Source organism: Teleopsis dalmanni, chromosome 2 (assembly GCF_002237135.1).
Source record: "Teleopsis dalmanni isolate 2A chromosome 2, ASM223713v2, whole genome shotgun sequence".
In the NCBI taxonomy this organism is placed as follows: domain Eukaryota; kingdom Metazoa; phylum Arthropoda; class Insecta; order Diptera; family Diopsidae; genus Teleopsis; species Teleopsis dalmanni.
The window spans coordinates 56103845-56126538 of NC_051847.1; the positions used below are offsets into that span (position 1 = coordinate 56103845).

Genomic DNA, 22694 nt, shown 5'->3' on the forward strand with positions numbered 1-22694 from the left:
TGCTCAAAGCGAAGAGATCTTTGCTTGTAAGAAAGTCCAGGTGATATAATTTTTTACATTTATTTACATATAATATGCATTTTATAAAAATATAGCTCAATGGTATCAGGTGGTTATTCTACTAAAATTTAGAAAAACTAATGATTATCTCAGAACTAACTTACGTGAGTTATTGAGTTATCAGTGATATATCATAAATCACAATAAAAATAAATTTGTCTTCAAAAATTGAAAGCAAAAAGCTTGAAAATTAATACATGACAAATGCAGAAATTAGAATCGACATACCATATAAAGGGAGTTACTATCTTATGTGATAGTTTTGAATGGCCGTGACTGTGTCTGGTCTTTTATCGTTGGTAAATTTTTGATCGTGACAGGAAAAATGTTTTAGCAGGGCTATCTTAACATTGCGATGTGAGATTTTAACAAAACTCAGTACTATCATACAAAAAAGGCCAATCAATGATGGTTAAGAGACAATGTTTTACACTTCATTTCAATGACTTACTGTCCTCTAATGTCAAATTCTTAATATGAGGTATAATGTAGGTCAAGGTCAGCAAACAAAAACACTAAACTTTTTATGTGTTAAAGTCATTCATCTTCGTGAATGACTGATTTCGACAATTTAACATTTGTGCAGAATGCGGCTTGTTTATCCATCAATTCAGAGTTATAATAAAAGTGATCGTATCAAAAAGAATCCATAAAATTTAAGAGAATAGTCGTGTCTCTGAAGAAATATGTAAAAAGCTAATACCAAACGATCGTAAAAGTTGGTTGAAATCGTTAAAATAACGATTTCACGATAAATGTGACGAAACTTAGCAATGCTATGTTGTACCGGAGATCTACAAATCAATAATACGATTGCTAGATAGAGGTTGCATACGTTATCATGTCACATCATATTTTTAATCGTGTAACAGCTAGTGTTTAATATAATTGTGTAGCTGTGATATATATTTCTCAAATGCACTCATTTATAATTGAGGTGTTATCCAAAAGAAGTAACCAAAACAAGGCTAATCCTAATAAATAAACAGTGTGTTTGTTTCCTTAGGCAAATGCAATATTAAAACATAAGACCACACATAATTGTTTTCGGATAAATGTTATTTAAAAAACAAAACAAACAAGCCACACATATATGACAAACATATTCTTACAAAGAGACACTCGAAACACGCTAGCCTTGCTGAAAACATTGATAAAGATTTTGGGTATTAGAACTCACATCTAGAGACTCTTAAACTATTTGATTGGTTGTACTCAAAATTTTCTTTATCTTCATCACAAATCTCTTCAACAATATCATAAACGGGTGGTTTACGTTTTTGCGGTGGCGTATAAATATGTAGAAAATCACGATCCTTAGCTTTTTGAACCGTATCTTGTGTATATTTAGTTGTATCTGCTACATTATGAACGGTACTCTTAAGTGAACGTATTTTATTTTTTGCTGTACGTACTGAGGTATCAAAACTTTCATCATATGTATAAATACCGGCAAGAAAATTAGCTGTTTTCTGCTCCAGACCTTGATTGCGTACTACTACGCGCTTGATGGTGGGAGGTGGAGGTTGTGAACTGGGCGGTCTAGGATAAGTTTTGAGTACTAATATATCCATAGAAAATTCATACGATATTGGTGGTAATGGTTGAAAGAATCCAGGCATGCGTACAGAATTTGGTGGTATGGGTGGAGGTGGTGTTTCGAAATGATCGAATGGATTATTTGCTTGTCTATTAGCAACTCTTGTTAATGTATTATACCATTGTTGCAAGGAAGTACTGTCTGTGATGTTTACTACTGTCTGATCTTTCTTTTCATTAGTATTTTCGCCAGCAGTTTCTATGCAATTGGTGTTAATTTCTTGTATTTGATTATTGTTAATAGTATCGGTATTTTTACATATGTTAAGAGAACTGTCTGCGAGTTTTTCATTGCAAAGCACTAATTCTACATTGGTTTTATTTACTTCGTTTGGTGATTCAATTACTTTATATTGGATATCTTCATTATGGTTATTAGATTCACATATTTCTTTATAAAAGTTATCTTTAGAAAGTACATCACCTTCATTAGATATACACTCCGTTTTAGTCATGTTAGTAGTTTCCATATTTGAAATACACTCCGTTTTTGTTATATTAGCAGTTTCCACGTTTATCTCATTATGTGAAGTATTTTCAGTACTTTCTCCGATATTATTAACTTCTTTTTTAGAAGTTGCGCTCTCTTCGGGTTTCTCTTCGCCATTCTGGTCAGAAATCTTAATCCTTTTGCAAGGCTGGGTATCTTCTTGAATTATATCTATTTTATTTTCGTGTTTAGTATTAACTTCGATATTTTGTGTACTAATGATTTCTTCTTGTTTTTGCATACTGACTTCTTCTTTCTTTTGAATACTGATTTCTTCTTTTTTTTGACTGATTTCTGTTATTATTTCACTGCTTGTTGTCAAAGTAGAACAAATTTCACTTTTAATTGATATATTTTTGTTATCAATTATTTGAATGTCGTCAATTTTCTTTTCCTCGGAGTTCATTTTTAAGGTGTTTTCGTTGTCGTTTATGGTGATTGTCGTTGCGGGAATTGCAACTGCACTTATATTTTTCGATGATTGTATATTTGGTGAATTCGAAACTATTTGATACTTTTCCTTATTAAAGATATACTGTTGATCTTTTTTAATATCATCCGTATTATGTTCCACAAAAGTTAGTTCGTCATTACTGTGTGAACATATTTCCTGATACCAAAGAATGTGATTATCTGGCTTGTGAGCTATTAGTTTAATCGGTAATGCGGTATTATTCTTTCCGTCTTTATTTAAGATTTGTATAGCATTATTAATTGATTGTACATCACAATCAGGCAATCTTACAATATCGTCTAAGATGTATATTTGCTGTTCATCACTTATTAATTGAGTAGTGCAAATTAAAATTCGTGATTTAAATAAAAATAAATATCGTTCGACTGATTTATTTTCCTTGTCTACCACAGACCACGTATCGTGCGATAAAAGACGCCCAATTTTACGAATATCACCCTTATAACCCTCAATATTTGTTAGATATATGTTATCATAAGCTTTGCTAGGAATACTAAGCATTAATTCTAAAGCCTTTTGTAAATCTTTTACGTTTTCATTTAAAATCAACGAGTATTTAAGTAATTCCTGAAAAATATATATCCATAACTTTATTTGTAGGACTTTATTTATAAAATTGATAATAAAATATATTTTTATTGTAGATATTTGTTCGAAAATTTAAATGTACAATATATTATTTGGTAATGTTTAGATATGTATAAGTGATATATATGATAGAAGTCTCAAAATTACTACGCATAAAGTATAGCGTGAATTCGTAGAAACAGAGTACTTGTACATATATATATATATAAAATAAAATCAAAGCTATACGTATATGATTAAATTAAAAAAGAAACAAAAAAAATATTGTTTTACAATCAAAACTGAAGTAATATAATTATATATAATATAATTATAACGCAATTAACAGAAAATATTTTGTATTTGAGCACATCTATATATGCAACAGAACATGTTTTTGAACATTAAATGGATATGAAAATGGATACAAATAGAGTATCGCAAAAACTGTCAAAAGAGTGCCTGGCGATTCCAGTGCGATCAGTATTGGTAAAAGGTGGATCGGTCTGCACTTAACTATGTTATGGTTTTCAAACATTTTAAAAAAGCTAAGATAATTGCATACGGTTGTCAGTTTCACTTTTAAGGATATGGTACTGTTATAGTTTTATTTAATTTAATATTAATTAAAAAAATTTTATTGATTAAATAACAAACCTTTAAGATAAGCTGATAGTCATTAATTCTCTGGATAGGAAGTTTAAGGTGTTCTGATAAATTTTTATCGTCGCCAAATTTACGCGATATTTCCTAAAAAAGTAAAAAATAAATAAAATAAGTAAAAAAAATATTTGATTCTTTTATTTGTGACCAAAAATATTATATAATAGTTTATTAGCGGGCTAATTGGTTATTTAAATAGAAATAAAAAACTATAATTTATATTTATTTTTAAAAACAAATTATATTTTATTAAAATAATTTCCTATATTTTAACTATTTTCGACGAAGATGACTATTGAAGATAAAGATGAATATAGTAGATAGTCAAAATATCGGAAAAATATTTTAATAAAATACAATTTGTTTTTAAATATAAGTAATAAATTATTTTTTTTTTTTTATTTAAATGACCAATTAGCCTGCTAATAAATTATTAGATAATAATTTAAAATAAAAATACGTATAGAATTAATTTAAATTAACAAATTAAATTTTATGTTTTACAAATTATTATAAATATATGTATATATAATTTATAGACCTGTGGTTTAAAATAAAACCGATTATGTACTGTGAAGAATGAACTCGCAAAACATTAATCAAGGAAAAATGATGACTAATAAGAACATTAAAATTAAAATAATGCTAAGTTTATAATTTTATCATTTTTGTTACATATAAAAATTTACAATACATAAAAGGGTTGTTCGAAAACGTTGGCCTCAATATTTTATATAATGTTAATTTTCTATATTATTGGTTTTTTATTCTTTAACGCAATTTTTATCGAACTTGGATACACTTAAAGCGAAACTCCGTTTTTATTTATTCATATAATTAATGGTATACTGGTAAGTTTTATAAATTCCAAAATTTTTACTCCCTGATTCCAATGTACAGATTTGGATAGTCATTAAAATTAAAACAAAATACTGTTCTTCAATTTTAGCCATGGCGACTGACAAAATGTAAACTGGTGTATTGTAAATAGATGCATCTTTCGGTAATTACGACAAATAATTTATTTTATAACATTAGTATAGTGTGCCGACAAATTGTGGATTCCTTTCAAAGTACCCAATCTGCAAAATGCTGTAGTCACCCTAAACAACAGTGCATAGGTTACAACAAAGTATTTGTGTTTTTAGAAAATGTTTCTTCTTTTTTAATTCAGTTTTATTCATATTAGTTGCTAGAACCATTAAAGTCAGCCACAAACCTTTTCACTGTTACCCATACATATGGAACTGCAGAGTCTTCATAAAATTTAGTAATGAGTAAATCGTATTGATTTTTGATAATGAAAATTATAACAATTTATCACTTTATCGACTTATTTTATTTACTAAATCATATTATCACAATAAATTCTATACTATGATCCTTGTACCAAAGTATGGAGTTAATAATAATAAATATGGAGTTATGAAGCCAGATCAAGTTTGAAGCTATGGAAAAAATCTAATGGCAATGATTGAGTTTTGAAAATTCTATTTGCATTTTTTAGTACTCCAGTTATTTAATGAAAATTAAATATATAAACTATTAATTTTGTTCCAAATGTTTACGTTATTTAATTATATCCGAATATTTCGAACAATTTTTAAGGAATGTGATTAACATTGGCGTATGTGAAACTAGCTTACGTTTATGAGACAAAATTATATTATTGTAAATTTAAAACCACCGAATGAAATAATATGATATGATACAACATTTTAAGATGTTTAAGGTGATTTAAATACCTTGGTGTGCGCACTCTATTGAAGCGGAGAATGGAGAATGGAGAATAGATCCTAAGTACAAAATGTGCAAGTAAGCTTCTATAAGTTGAAAAAAACCTTAAGCTCAAAAACTGTATACCTAGGAAGAACAAGATGATAATAAATAGGGCAGTATTGCAACCGGTGGCTATAAATACGAGTGAAATATGGCAAATGATGAAAAAAGAGGCATGTATAAAGAATTTATAAAGCGCTATTATTATGAGCTAAACCAAAACATAGAAGATAAAAAAAATAACACAGCTAAGGAAGATAAAAAAATTACTATGACTAAGGAACATTACCAGAATGCCTATCGAAAGAAAACAGCAGTAGCTACTCAAATATGAAATCCTAACAACACGCAAAATAGCATGCCAAAAAAAAAAGATGGATCGTCAAAGCTAAAAATGACGAGAGTCATTTTCATAATCAATTAGAGTTAAAGTATTATGAGTAAAGAACGACTGAAAACAATAGAGGTCTGTCCAGGCATATCCTTCAGCAAGTCTAGTTGCTTAAGGACTGTGAAGCCGTGGAGGAGAAAGAATAAGGTATAAAAATAAATGAATACCAAGTATTTTTTACAAGCATTATTTTAAATTATTTCTACATAAACTGTAAGAGTATAAATGTTTTCATATAATATTAATTTCTATAAATTTTTTGGTAGAGATATTTTAATGAATCAGGCTATATATTTTCGATTTGGGTCATATATAGTAACCCGTAAGTAATTTAGTTTTTTATTAAACCGTTAAAATGTTTATTTTTTCTAAAAACTTCCCTAAATTTCTTCAATTTCAGGATTAAATAAACTGAAAGTTGACTGTAAGAATATGAAATATTAAATGAATATTGCTTATAAAAGAAATTGTGACAAGTACAACATTTTTATTAACATGTAGTCGAAATGAAAAGATAAATTCTTATTGCAATAATAAACAATGTGTGCTTTTAAATTTACACAATATCGAATATTAATTAAAAAAAATTAACATTAAATATAAAAAAATAAAATTTATAATATCAAAAATATTTATTATATTTTCAATAAGTTTTTACATAAATAAAATTTTGACCGACGGCAAACACAATTGATCTATTTATAGTTCAAACACTTCAACATATTTTCAACAGGTGCTTTAGTGAACTATATACATAAATACATCCACCTGTTAGACGTTCCCGAGGCATGTAAATTTTTGTTTATATTTGTCTTTATTGACATTTATTAAACACAATATTGTAACTTTGTAATTTTGAATTATTAAAACTCTATAGCTATATATATATATATGTAATTAGAATATAATATGTATATTTTATATGATAGCATATTTCTTACTCATAGAACAAATATTCATATATCATATTCTTTTAACAATTTCCACTGTTCTAATTAAACATCTTTTAAAATACTTTTTATACACCAAATGAACAAAACCATCGTAGCTTTTATGAATGACAAAAGGTCATTTATTTTCCACAATACAAAAATAATATAAATCGAAAATTATTACTCGTACTAAGTTTTGTCTATAAAACATTATAAATTGCGAATAGTAAACACCGGGGTCTACTATAATGTATGATTGTCTAATTTCCAGTTTTAAAATCCTTTAGTTCAATGGACATTGCTTTTATAAAATATTTCACTGAGGTATTTTTTTTTTATTTTTATTTTTTTATTTGTGCAAAATATATTTATACATTTTTTTTATATATAATTATGTGTTTTCTCGTTGGTGTCTGTGATAAAAAATGATATATGCTAGAATCTCTGAACCACAGACGTTTTGAAAAATTAAAATAAGAAAAATATCAATATTAAAATAACAAATTTTAAAAAGCACAGAAAATAAATTACTAAAAAAAATTATTTTTTTATAAATTGTATATTATAAGTGTGTATATAGATCATCGTACAGAGATTTAATCATTGAAATATTATTTTAAATTGTTTATAATTGAACAACACATGATGGTATGTGGTAGGTCTGAGTTTTTTTTAATTTCTTATTTAAATATTATGTGTATTTTTTTTTTCAAAGCAATAAATGAAGAAAAGCTTTCAGTCCCACGCATAGAATACGATATATTTTTAATTTTTTTTTATATTATATAAAAATTTAATCTTATAACCTGTTAGTAATTGATTTCAGTTAACAGTTTAACAGGTTTAAAAAAACGTATTTATGATCGGTTATCAATTATTATTGCTTTATATATATTTCACATATTTTATATTAGCTTGAGATATATATATAATACATAGCATGTACATATATAATATATATATACTTTATATACGTACATAATATATATATATAATTTATATATATATATACATATATGTAATACATATATACATAATATATTACATTCCTTTAATTGCTTTATGTTCTATATTACATATAAATAGGTATATATTAAATACGAACTTATTATAAATAAATAAGCTATAAGCTATTTTATATTACACAATTCTCAGTATTAGCACGACGCGTTCGGTAGAAAATCTCAAAAATAACTAAAATATAAGCATCAGCGAAAGCTCTAGATTCGGTCAATATCTAAATATAAATGTTTATAGTTTATACCAACTATATATTCGGCACATGAATGTGTTGAGTTTTGGAAGTTCTAAAATTAATAATATAGTACAAAATTTAAATATGTACTATGAGAAAGAATATATGGTTCATTATTAAGTCCAATGCATGAGCAGTGTTACATTATTTATTTACTTAATTGATTCATTGTAAAAATATTGAAAATAAATTGTATTAATTTTGCAAAAAAAGAATAGCAAATTAATGAATTAAAAAAATATTTAGTTGACATTGATTTATATTATTTTAAAATTGTGCAATAAGTGAGTATATGTGTAAAGACCATCACACATCCATCTAAAATTTTTATCTGCAAGAACTTTATTAAAAAAAAAACTTTTCCAAAATGGCGACCTTGTGACGTGAAAAATGCATGTTTTTGCCTACGCACTTTAGTTTATACAAACATAAAATCAAATTATTTGATCTATGGTTAATGTTGTTTAAAATTAAATTCTAAAAATACATACATATATAAAAGCATTCCTCACTGTTTTGTGTATATTACATATGGAATTTATTTTATTTGAACTCATTGTATAAATTATTTCTTTAAATGCATTTTAAAAATGTCTAAATGTACTTTTTTTTAAAATTTATATTTAATTTTAATTATATAAGACCAATACTAATTGTCAAAAGTCTAAAAAAATGTAAATTAAGTCTATAAATATATATGTGTGTACATATTCTATATGAATAATAGAGTCCCTTTACTTTAAAAGCTGTTCGAATTATCTGGCAGTGCACCTAATAATAGGTTATGCAGTTGAAATAAGTGGAGAGTGACGAGAGCCTTGACCTTAATTAACATAAAAATTGTGCTGACCTTAAACTATTTGAAAAATAAAAAAATCTTTTTTATGTATTTATTTTCGATATTGTGTTTACGTTAAGAATACTCTCAAATGGTATGCACTTATTTATTGATTAAAGTACTAATTATATTTACGTATAATATATACATAATCCTATACACACACATAAATAAATATGTATTTACAAATATATATAAAATAATAAGTGTAAGTCTACTACTGAAAATACTGATAATTCATATAAATTTTAAACAAATAAATTATTGCAAACATATTTTTACAATTAATATTTTTTTTAAATATGAATTTTAACAATCCCATTCTTGGTTTTTATTAATATAAATCTAAAACTTCTTTTAACTCGTTGTGCGAGTTCTAAGTCCTAAATTCGGGGGAAGAAAGAGATGAAGAAGAGAATAATAATTTTAAACAAATAAATTGTTACAAACATTTCATTAAGATATTAATTAATTTTTTTAAGAAAGAAAGGACAAACAAAAATTTTATTTTAATTTTATTAAAATTTGGCTGACGATTCGAAACCCAGTTTCGAGTATTAGCAAGTACTCTTCATCAGTGGTCTTAGGAAATAATCGAATTTTATTTAATTAGTTTATAGTCCGTATATAATTTATTTGGACTGCAAGTGCCAGGCTTAGAACTCGTGTCTGTCAAATTAGAAGCGAAGACTAATCGTGTTTATCAAGTAGCCAAGGTTGCACAAACTTTCAATGCTCAAGTTCCAGGTTTTGTTGTCACTTATTTTTATTTTAATTAGTGACACCATGCTTTGCTTGCCGTGCTTTAAATTAGAACGAGCGTATAAACTACAGCTTTATTTGGAAACACAAGTTCAACGAATTTTAAATATTAAAGTAACTATTTTTTACAATTGCATTCTTGGTATTTATTAATTTGATTCTAAAACTTGTATCTCGTTGTGCGACTCGTAAATTTAAAATTCTGTGAGAAAAGTGGTTGAGAAAATGATAATTTGAAACAAATAAATTGTTACAAAATTTTCTTTAAAACATTTAATTATTTTCTATATCATTTATTCTTACAATTACATTCGCATAAGTTTTAAATTCCGAAGAAAGAAGCGGTGTAGAGAAGTACGATTTCCAAGATACACATTTAAACCACCACGTTTACTTGTAATGACGTTTGTAATGATGATGAAAACTAAAATTTGCATAAGAAATGTCGACAATCTTAAGTTAGTAAAATTGAACACTATTTATTAAAAAGATGATTTTATTATTTTTTACATACTTTTGTATGGATTTTATATGAAAAATTCCATTAAGCAAAACTACTATTATAAAAAAATTGTTTATCTATTTCAAAACTATCAAAATCTTAAAAAGTAGAAGGAAGAAACGATCGTTTTCTCTTAAAAAAAACTGTGTTAAAAACTATATAATGCTTTTTCACCCCTTTTCTTTGGATATTTTAAGCAAGTTAGCAATACATATTTTTTTATTTATATCAGAAACATAAAGTTGTTACATATAGTATCCATTCTCCTTCACCAAATCAAAATCGAGATTCTCATAAAAATTTACATGTTTGATTTGCCATAGTTTATATATAATGTATGTATATATATATAATCTCGACTATTTGTCTATATTCCAATTTTTTTATGATGGATATAGCAAATATTATGGGATAAGAATTTCACGTTAAAATTTATAATTCCACCGACTATTGAGGAATCAAAATCTAAATTTGAAACTATTTGAACCACTATTACTTGATATCCTATACAGAGGTTAGTTGTTTTTAAAAATTAAAGTATAGAAAATATCCAAACACGGTTGAAAAGATTTTTTTGTTATCATATAGTATTACTTAACTATTTACTATTCAAACTACCAACATTTAACCCATTTTTATCTATAAATACTGATGTCTGCCTATTACAATATTAGCCTAGAATATGTACATTACATCTGAATTTTGATATCTGAAATCATTGTAAAGTCTATATAACATATACCTGTTAAATTGTTAGTTAACTATTACTAGTGTTAGTTTAGAAACGTTTAATAAGATCTAATTTCCATATATCAAATTCTTTGCTGAAAAATTTGTCAATGAGATCAATTAATATGATTATTTGATATCGACATATGCACTAAAAATATTTGTTTTAATAAATATTAAAACAAATATTATTATTATTTTTTTAACAATAAAAAATATTGAGGTTTTTTTTTGATTTATTTATATGAGTTTAGTTATATGAGATTTCACCTTTTTCCTTATAAAATACGTATATATGTATATATATGGTATACATATCATAGATTGTCCCTAATTATATATTTGATGTTTATTTTAAAAATATTTAATATAATATTAATATTGATATTTAACAATACCTATTATTTATTTTTACAATAAATAATGATGCATCACATCCATTTTAAAGATTTCATTGAAAATATATTGTTGATTTAATTAAACAATTAACTAAAATTTACGATATATAATTTTTACCCATTTACGAGTTTACCAATTTTTACGAACTTATAATAACTATATAAGTCATTAATTTATACGCATAGATAACAATGTTAACACTTAAAAACTATCAGTAACTTTAAGTATTTTATATAATTTATATTTATTTATTATTGAAAATAAGTTTTACAAAGTGTTATATTACTCACCTTAAAGTGATCTGCAACTTCCGAATTAGAGCTCAAAAAATTTTGAGCATCAACTTCAGCTCTGTAATAATTAACATGTTTGTCAAAATCTCTCTCTAATCTCAAAAAAGTTTTTGCTATAACTGCAGGCTGATCTGCACAATATTTTAATCCCTCTATTAATACTCTGAAATTATATAAAATTATATATTGAAAAATTTATATATGTATGTAGTAATGAAATATATTACTTATTGTGAAATTCGCAAATTTCTTGTAAATTGCTGAATATTAAATTTTTGTTATCCCGTAATATTTTTGGTGCCTTCAATTTATCTATTGTTTTTATGTAGCGATCTACAACAACTTGCAGATCTCTTCCAAACTCTTCTTCGGTTTCAACAAGCTCACAAACTGTTGCTCTATGAAATTAAAAATAAGATTTTCATTTAATAAATATAATGAGTCGATAATTACTGCCTCTGATAGTATGTTTCAGTATTTGTGATAGCACCAGAATTTGGAGTAGTATTTAAATCCAATATTTTAATAGGTATCCAACCCTCTTTAGAAATTATTTTATTTCCAATTGTACGCACATACCATCTACAAAATGTATTATTTCTTTCAATTTTTTAAATTATTTTTAATAATTTTTTTAATATAATTACTTTGTATTTGGGTTTTCTTTCGGTATTGCTTTGATCCTATAAATATTGATAAAATTTGTTTATATGTATTGTTAATGAGCATATTCAATGCCTACCTATCAGGTTCCAAGGATCCATTAGTATTTGTTTTGATTATTTCAACGACTTCACCGCGTGTAAAATTCTTACCAGACTCGATGTTATAGTCTTGATTTATCTTGAATATACTTGAGCCCTAAAAAATAAATTTATGCATAGAGAAATGTTTATTATAATAAATTAAGTATTGATTACTATATAAGAACAGTGAAATCATAAAAATGAAAGCAGTTAGCATCATTGTATTTAATTACTTAAACAATGCTACATTTTTTAAACACACATTTTTGTTAGTGTATTGATAGTTAGTGTTAGTCTAATTGAATAGTTAGTTGGTTCTATAACACTCGATTCATATACAACTGTAGCAAAAACCCTTGATTGAATGCCGTAAAACTCTCAACAAGATAACTTAATCTGGACGGCCATTTAAATCCGTCCAAACAAGAAATTGGTGACGACATTTCTTGATTTATAAGACAATTTTTTAATCTAAATATAATAAAACGAACGATTTGTGTAAGTTTTCAAGCAAATTATAGTTTTGAAAAAGAATAGTTGGCATATACATATTTATATTTATTTGATTCCTAACTGGCACTGTTTAAGTAATACATTCTGTCAGATTGGTGTTTAAATCTAAAAAGGCTATGCTTAGATATAAGAATAGAGCATTATGAAAAAAAATTGTTTTTGCATCATGATATAGAATATCACTGTTTTTTTAAACCATTCATTCAGTTATTGACATACATAGATTGAAGAAATTGAATGGTGTAGCAGGGAGTAAATGGTTCATTGGGATTATACTACAATATAGCTGGGTGTGTAAGTTTAATGGGATCGGAATCTAAAATTAAAATTATCAAGTACTAATTTATTTAACTATGTAGTAGTTATAAAATTCAAAATTATGAAATATTTTTTAATGCGCTTTTTTATTTAAATGTTCTTTTCAATAGAAAAACCTTTACTTAAGATGAAAAACTAAGCAGGCTACACTTTTATTCCAATGTAATTAATATTTTAAATGAAAAATGACAATCATTAAAATAAAGGGATATTGTCAAACTTTACAATGGATTAATCTATATCAATGGATAATAATCTTTTAGAATTCTGTCATTAAGAAACTATATAAAATAATTCTTATTTATTTATATTTATTCTTATTTTAATTTTTTTTTTGTTAATTAAATAGAATTTAAAATCACCATGATATTTAATTTGTAGATATTTTTAAATTTTATACACCACAATTCACCTTTCAATGTTTTGCAATTTTTGGCGGATATTATTTTTCTTCATTATTTTGTATAAACATGCGAATACAATATTATATTTAAGTAATTACATCTAACACGGAAATAATAAAATAGGTGTTTAAATGATTAAAATATAAATAAATAACAGTTATCGGTGAATACAGAAGGTATTACAGATAGAAAATTTAATTTGATACATAATTTCTTAGATTAAATTACATGAAAAATAAATATTAGATTAAAGCAAAAGGGAATCTGTACATTTTTTACAATTGAGATGAAATTAATATAATTTTTGAAGTATAAATAATATAATCGCATTATAATCGCAATTAATTTCAAATCAGTACATCCATGTATTTTATTTTTACATAAAATCCATACAAAAAATTAGTGCAATCTTGCACTAAATTCAGTAATTGTAAGTTTATGCGCAGTAAATAATTAATATAGAGCAACAGATTTAAATAAAAAAATCAGTAAAGTAGTATAAATGGAAGGGAATAAATGCTTTAAAACTTTTGAAGATTGTTTCAAATGCACATTTTAAATTTTTTATTAATGCAGATATAAAAAAGAAATTATATATAAATAAATACGAAAATATTTATTTTTTTTTTAAAGTAAGAATATTGACAAAAATGTAATGCTTTACAACATAAATGGTATAATATTAATTCTTCTCGATATTAAAAATTATTAAAAATAGTTTTTACATCATTTAAAATTATATTTATTTTAAAGCAAATAAACATGATAATATTATAGATATAGATAAGAAATATTCGATTTTTTAAAAAATTAATTTCAAAAATATATAAAACAAACATGGAAATATAATTTATAAATATGTGTGAACACACACATCTTAACATATATATTAAGATTATGAATCAACAACAAATGTGCTGTGAATGTTTACGTTCTTATTTTGGAACTTAGCCACTTCATCACCTGTATTAATTTTTTTTTATTATTTCCTTTTCTAAATTTAAAAATAATAAAACAAAAACTAAAATTTAAAAATAAAATTGAAAGAGGAATAGTTTCTATATAAATTTTGGTGTTATAAGATTTTGAGACAAGGGGTTGTAAACAAAATTTTAATTAGAAAATTAATTAATATTTATTATTTTGATTAAACGCAAACAACTACGAATAGCGACACAGATAAGTGAAATAATTGTGTTTTATTAGTTTTATGTGTTCTTTTTTTTTAAATTCCCGTGGTGGAATTTGATTTCAATTTTGGCAAAAAGTCAAAACATATTTCACCACAATTAAAATAGGCAAATTAATTATTCATAAATTTTCGAGAATAAATCAAATATAACGATTGATTGATTATTTAATATACATCAAAATGTTAATTAAAATTTTAATTAAATATAAAAACTTACGTGCTCCATATTTACGACGTATTAGCACAGCACTTTGAATTTGTTGTTATATTCTTCAATTTAGTTATACACCATTTGAATATTAAAACACTTTTATTAAATACAATATAATTTTTGTTAATTTTTAATATATAAAGTATTTTCTTTATATTGAAACATTTATAAATTGTATTAATTCGATTTCGTTTTAGACGTAATTTCGTAAGAATTCACCGATATGCAAACATGTTATTAGAATTAAACACTAAATACTAGAAATAAATTGAATACCCTTCAATGATTTTGTGAGAATACATATAATTAACAAGTAGTGTCTTTAAAAAATTTGAGGCACAAATGTTGCATTGCAAAATAATGTTATTTATAGCATCAATTGAACGCTTAACTACGTACAAAAAATTTTCACGAATACAAATAGCCCGCGTTAACATTTAATTTTTATTGTTTAGTTGCCGAAAAAGAAGGCGTTATTATTTTATAACAATAAAAAAAGACAATCTTATTTTAATTATTATTTTTAATAATTTTTAAAAACAATAATTTGATTTTTGTAATAACTGTTGAATTAAATAAAATAATTTTAACAATATCACCAAGATTTGATATATTAAACAAAACTTTCTTGTATATTGATGTTTAAAAGAGTTCGCATATGCAATAAAAATAAATTAACTGATTTTAAAATTTTGTCTTCATATAAATTATATATTCAGTTAAAATTTTATACTCCACCATCGCTTCCAATATAACACAAAACACTGAAGATTTGTAACAAAATAAATTGCAAAATTTAAAAATTTTGCATTTCCTACTAATTGCTAAAAATAGGATTATCTTTACATGCATGTTTATATATACGAGCAAATTTTAGTTTGTTTCTACCAATTCCGCAATAATTTATTAAAAATGCTGTAACATCGTCATTTAAATGTAAATCATTAAAAATGTGGAAATGAAATAAATTTTCAATAGTTCAATGGTTAGCTGATTTCTAAGATATACGATAAACAATATTTTTATTTATTTTTTTAATTTAGCAAGCATTTCCCTGATCTACAGCACAAATTTTTTTACTGTGTAGCCGACAGGTTTCATGCTTTCCATCGTTCCTTTCACAATTTTTAAAAAGTTAGGAAGTAAGCAATGCTGTTTATATGTTTATATGAGACACAATTTTTAAAATAAAAGTGAAAAGCAACAATCAAATTATAATAAATATAAATAACATTTACAGTGACTTAAACTGGTATGTCTAATATGTAAAACATAAAAGTATCGGCATATTAACATAAATAAAAAAATATTGTGATTGGTTAGAGTAATGTATAGCATATTGTCACATTAAAATGTATTATAAAATGTTGTTTTAATTTTAGTTTCTTAAAATAACTTTATAAACACATATAAAATAAATGATATTTCTTAAAATTCGTTTGTACATAAAAGAGTAAACTATTTAATTCTTAATTACAGCAAACATGCGTATGGAAGATGTGGATAAACTGACTGACCATGAGTTAAGAAAGCAGTTAACTCATTATGGATTACCTAATATGCCAATTACGGAAACAACTCGTAGATTATTACTGGAGAAACTCAAAAGAAAAATATACCAAGAAAAACAGGAAATGAAATTAAGAAAGCGCAACACACGTACAAGCTCACCGGTAAAACAATCAGGATATTCTTTGGGTGGTCCACAGGATTATGCCAGCAATGCACAAAATAATTTAAAAATACAACCCGAACTTGAAAATATTCCTGCCTTCAATTATATACCAACTTCATCTAATTTCACCACCAATAACCTATCAGAAAGATATTCAATGCCAGTAATGAACTCAATTGATGATAATTTCTATCAACAATTATTACGTGCCGAAAAATATAACGTTCATGATCCAAACATGGCAATGAATTCATTTAAGACACAACCTATGTATACAAATAATACATACGTCAACCAAAATTATACACCACATCCTCCAGCAGACTTGTACTATCAGAATAATTACTCACCGAAAACATCGTTAGATACAAATGCAGTTTGTGCCGGCGGCGATCCAAACTCAAATAATACACATTTTGGAATAGTAAATAAGCTTCTAAGTCTACGCAGTAAGTCGTTACCTAAACAGAATAGTTATAACATGAATGAAACTGACATGGCAACCGATAGACGTTTGAGAAGCAGTAATGCAGACAAGAAAATAACAACTAAAAGACTGATACAGCATTTAATAAATCGAGTACTTTATAAGCCCGAATTAAGGCAATCTTTTGTGCCACACGTTCTAATTATATTATTTTTTATATTTTTTATATCACTGGCCGCTATTTACATGATGATTAGACCAAATATACCGGCCACGCATCAAATTGAAAATACTAATGTAAAGATCTGTGAACTTGACATGGTTGCCGAAAAGGGTATGTTGTCGACGTGTGTGGAAAATGAAAGACTTGAAGAAGTTAAAACTTATATTAGGGAACTTTTGACATTACTGCAAAAACGTGCTGTTCACTATCATTGTATTGATTCTAGTATATCCGCAGCAGTAAGTAAGGAAGAATTTATAAAATATGTGCTGGATAATCTAACTTCAACAAATATGAATAATGTAGATTTTAATATACATGCCATGCAACATTTGATTAGGGCAAACTCTCAGTTGAATGTCAAAATTATGTCCAATGAAACAAATTCCGTGGACACAAACTCAAATGCAGTTGAACGTAATGTAATAACACAGTTTTTACTTGCAGTACCCCAACTTCCATTTAAATGCATTTTATTTAATAAATTGCATACATTTTTTATCATCATTGGTACTGGGGCTGTTATTGGCGCAATTGTGTTACTTGCGTATAATATATTTCTCCGTATTAAAAGAAGCAGTGATGAACGTAATCTACTAGTCAAACAATATTCGGAAGAGATTGTTAATGAGCTACTGTATCAAACCTCTTTAAAAAATGAAACTGGAACAGGCGAACTTATCTTAAACCATTTGAGAGATAAACTTATACCTATTAATAAGCGAAAAGCTTCTTTGTGGTCTTGGGATGAAGCAATACGTTTATTGGAAGCAAATGATAGTAGAATACAGTTTTGTATCTCTTTGCACAATGGTGAAGAGTTTCGAACATTGAAATGGATTGGACAATTGAATCAAAATGAAATTAAAATAAATGCAAAGAAACAATGGCAGAGTCCGGCATTTGATAATGTAAACAAGGTTCATAATCCGCCCACACCTTGTTTGAAAATTCGACATATGTTTGATAATTCAGATATACAAAATCCAAATTTGAAACAGATTATTAAAGATGCTATTTTAGAAAAGGTTGGATCCAGATGTTCGATGAAAGATTTACAAATCGATAAAAATACCTGCTGTGTATACATACGATGTCCCAAAGAGGAAGACGCTGGTATTATCCATAATGAAATCAATGGTTGGTGGTTTGACAATCGTTTAGTTTCTATTAAATTTTTACGATTACAACGTTATTTAAGTCGTTATCCAAACGCTATAGAAACCTAAATATTAAGTTAATTTAAGTTATACAGTTATACATAATCGCACAATTAAATATTGCTTTAAAAAGGTTGAATATTATATTTTTCGTTTGTTTAAATAAATTACATATTTTTAAAATAACGTATAATGTTTTGGTAATTGCTAATGCACAAAATAAGAACAGATAAGAGATAAAAGATGTAGGAGCATTGCATAGCAGTGAATTTATGACTATTAACTACGATAGTAACTCCTGATAAATGATGGTAATTTCATTGGGAGCGTCCAAATAATATTTAAAAAAAAATTTTAAAAAATTTAAAAAGAAATTTTATACAAAATGTGTAAGGAAATATTTGTAATAGGTGTTTATATATTTCTGTATATATGCATTATATATATGCATTTTTCTTATGGTATTTATAGAAAATCTGTTATAAAAAAAAGTATAGACAAAACTTGTATGTTAAATTTTGCAAATACTGCTTTTGATGGAGCTTCCAAAATTGTGATAGACTGGACACACAAGTTAATACAAAAAAATTTGGATATACATAGATAATTATGTCGGAATAGGAAAAATTGATCGATTATATACTATGTTAACACTCATTAGCATAATTTTGTATATATTTTTAATAAAAATGGTACATGTTACTTCATATATATAATATTCGACAAAAATGTGTGAGACAGTCTCCAGTACTCCAACTATTACTCCGGCTAGTTACATGGACATCGTGATCGTTTATAAACTACATTGCAATGTTATAGAACTCTGTTAAAATCTGCAGTTAAAATTGCACTATACTTTTCGTGAAAACCTAAACTAATCCAGTTGAATGGGCATGTAGTGACAATAATGCGCTTACAACGGCCACCAGGCATATGGAAAATAGTAAAATTCATATTAAAAATTTAATACTATAAATTTAAATGCGATGTTATTAAACCAATCTCGCATATTAACTGAAGCATTTTTATTTTGACCAATAATGTTAGCAAATACCTTAGAGTTTTATGCCCAAATATTACCAACAAAATCTGCAATTAAAAATTACTTAATATTGAAAACCCTTTCAATAATCAGTTACTGTATCAAAAAATTCCTATTTCGATGGAAGAAACTAGACATCAACTTTTTGTGATCGACATAACTAACAGAAGCTCGCATATTTTACATTTCACTTATATGATGTATTTAATCCGTCATTGACCTCATGCTTTGAAATGAGGTATACATTGAAAAAATGAATTTTGAACTATATCTTGTAGCAGCTCGTTCTTCCCGATGATCATGCGTTATTCACCATTTTCAATAGGGATTGTATTAGGTCATTTTAAAAAATTATATTAACAATAATAATGTACCAACAACGTTTGATTGCAATGACTGCAAATTTAATATTTTATCATTTCAAAACTAAAATAAAAAAAATTAATTAAATTTACAATAGGTAACTAGAATACTGCATTTAAACTTTATTATGTAAATATAAAAGTTTATATATTCATTTGTATTATAAATTATTTATTCGAATTATTTTCTGGGTACAGACTGGGATCAATACTTGAAAACCGATTTATGTTCAAAGCAGTGAGCAGTTTCATTTGTCCTTGAAATAATACATCAGCAATGAGTTTTTCAGCATAAATTGCCTGTGTGGCATCCATCGTTCTAAGTTTATGTGCAATTATCTTACCAAAATTCGTAAAATGATCATCCATGTGGTTTTGTATATTCTTACACGTTAAGCTGAATAATTTCTCAAAATCCATAGAGGTACAATCAAATTTTTGAGATTTTGAATTTGCAATTTCACTTTCATTTGATATATGTGATGAATTGGATGATGATCTTTTTCGGCAACTTTTCCGTTTATGGCGTTCTGGTGATTCCTTACCGAATCCAAACGTCTCTATAGAATCATTTACTGCATTATTATTATGTGTAGTTTCGGTTGTAGTTCCTGTTTTTTCTTCACTAGATTCATTTTCTTTTTTAAATATTTCTCTTTTAATGCGCGATTCTTGCCTTGTTTCGTGTATTTTCAGAACTTTATCAACCTCGGGTGGGTTATCGACAGGTGAACATATAACTTTTTCTTTAGTCGGTGTTTTCGGGATATCAATAAATTCACCAGGCGTTATATTTTCAACGCTCAAAATTGTAGCTGTTTTATTACTTTTCTCTATACTTTCCTTAGCATTCTTGTTCTTTTTGTCCAAGCTCTCCTCATCTTTTAAAAACATTAACGATTCGAAATATTTACGTTTTGGACAATAAGGTTCATCATTTTCACCCTTATTTTTAATTTCGTCGTATTTTTTTAACTGGTGGCGAAACGCACATCTTAAATTGTTTATTTTTTGCTTCGTTCTCTCAACATTGTAGTGTTCACCATGTTTTCCAGCAACTGCAATTAATTTCATATAAGCCTCCTGTCTTTTACTTCTATTCTTAAAATGAATAGAATCTGCTTTCCACAAACACGGATTATTTTTATATTCCTGTATGAAATCATCAATAAAATCCATATTTATTTATATATGCTCACAACGGCAACTGCAATAAATTGACTCCAATCTACAAACATTAGTAGTTACACAATATCGATAATTGACACTTCGAGACTATTGCATGTTATCGATTAAATATAAAGAGATGTGCTACTTCAATACAATTTTTTCTATGGGGGTTACAAAAAAATTATTAATTTGTTTTATTATTAGTTTTTGAAATCAGTATATTATTTTCATAACAAAAAGGAAATTTTATATTCTTTAATATAAATAATTATTTAAATTTTTATTAAGAGGAAATTTATAAAAAAGCAAAGGTTTTTACTAATGTACAATAGATCTGTTCCACAAGCTACTCGTTGTAACTTTGAATTGCAATGTGTGTACACAAGTGAGTTCAACCAGCAAATTTTCGAATAAATCACTTGGTGGATCACTTGGGGGAGCGTAACAATTCAGTCGAAATTTGAAAATGGTACATAGACTTTACTCGTACATTTTATTTTAAGTAAAATTTGTGTTGATGTTTGAATCAGCTGCATTGGTTTGAATTTTAATTTTTGTATTTGTTCTCTTCACACAAAGCTGTTCCATTAGGGCCATGTTATGCAAATTACGCTCTTTCGGGCTATGCCGAAAATGCATGTTATGCAGAGTGTCCCATCAATATTTCCAATTTTGTATTTTTACTACTTCTTAATTGTGCCTAAATTTAAAAGGAAATTTAGATATGCTCACTTTCAATTTGCCACCAAAAATAACTCGCATGAAAAAACACATAGAGGCTGTAATAATGTTAATTTATTATTATATTATTTTATAATAATTGTTAACAGTACTTACGCGTTTCTTTAAAATCGGAAAGAGTAATAATTATATTATTAGCGATTTATAAAAAAAATGCTGTGTTGCTTACTGCCATTTTTTCTCCAAAACGTACTAGAATTGTAGTAGTTTGCTCCTAAAAGGCGCAAATTTTGAAATTTATTACTAAACAACACTGTTTTGCCTTAGTGCCGGGGCACAAATACGCCGGCTCTCATGCCGGAGTTTGAACGGCCATATTGTTTTTTCTCTCATTCTCAAATTTAAAATTTGCATTGAAAACAAAAACAATTGTACTCATGCCGTGCCCGAGACACTCTGCATAACATGGCCCTAACATGGCCCTTAAAATCTGTGTAAAGAGCGTAATTTGACACTTTATTTGTGTTACGCTCTCAATTTGTAGTTTTATTGTGTTTTACTCTAGTTTTACTACGAGTAAATCGTGTAACACGCCTAATATGTAAGTTATATTATCAATAAAACTTGAAAATTGAATTTTATCGGAGAGAATAAAGTGATCAGCTTTTAAAACAATTATTTATAGCCGTTATTTTTTTTCCAGAGTTGTAAAAAAACAGCATTTAGTCTAATTGAAACATATTGGCACCACTTTTAAAATATGATAAATGCTTTTATTTTTTGACATATATTTTTGTAATGTTGTGTATAATTTAAAATATAAAAATTGTAAACAC

The 22694-nt window shown here is 26.2% G+C and overlaps 3 protein-coding genes across 6 annotated transcripts in view; 1 reads left to right on the forward strand and 2 right to left on the reverse strand.

The window, feature by feature from the left end:
- Positions 1-15227, reverse strand: part of LOC119682590 (obscurin) — a 33250-nt gene extending 18023 nt beyond the window's left edge. For 2 of the 4 annotated variants that reach the window (XM_038096062.1, XM_038096063.1), the window contains exons 1-8: positions 15125-15227; positions 12477-12595; positions 12382-12417; positions 12188-12316; positions 11962-12132; positions 11732-11897; positions 3849-3941; positions 2084-3191 (exon numbers count right to left, since the gene is read on the reverse strand). In XM_038096062.1, the coding sequence (XP_037951990.1) occupies positions 2084-3191; positions 3849-3941; positions 11732-11897; positions 11962-12132; positions 12188-12316; positions 12382-12417; positions 12477-12595; positions 15125-15133 (1831 nt within the window). In that variant the 5' untranslated portion in view covers positions 15134-15227. Of the gene's footprint in view, positions 1-2083; positions 3192-3848; positions 3942-8100; positions 8156-11731; positions 11898-11961; positions 12133-12187; positions 12317-12381; positions 12418-12476; positions 12596-15124 lie in introns of those variants that run through there. The other 2 variants (XM_038096064.1, XM_038096065.1) reach the window with 2 other exon arrangements.
- A 1097-nt stretch (positions 15228-16324) lies between these two features.
- On the forward strand, positions 16325-18789 carry LOC119681729 (inner nuclear membrane protein Man1-like). Its single transcript, XM_038094995.1, has 2 exons — positions 16325-16370; positions 16598-18789. The coding sequence occupies exon 2, from the start codon at positions 16603-16605 to the stop codon at positions 18670-18672; it is 2070 nt and encodes a 689-aa protein (XP_037950923.1). The 5' UTR covers positions 16325-16370; positions 16598-16602; the 3' UTR covers positions 18673-18789.
- Positions 18790-20158: 1369 nt separating this feature from the next.
- LOC119684895 lies at positions 20159-21254 on the reverse strand. Its single transcript, XM_038099027.1, has one exon. It carries the CDS (start codon positions 21184-21186, stop codon positions 20176-20178), a length of 1011 nt encoding a protein of 336 aa, XP_037954955.1. The 5' UTR covers positions 21187-21254; the 3' UTR covers positions 20159-20175.
- Between the last annotated feature and the right edge of the window lie 1440 nt (positions 21255-22694).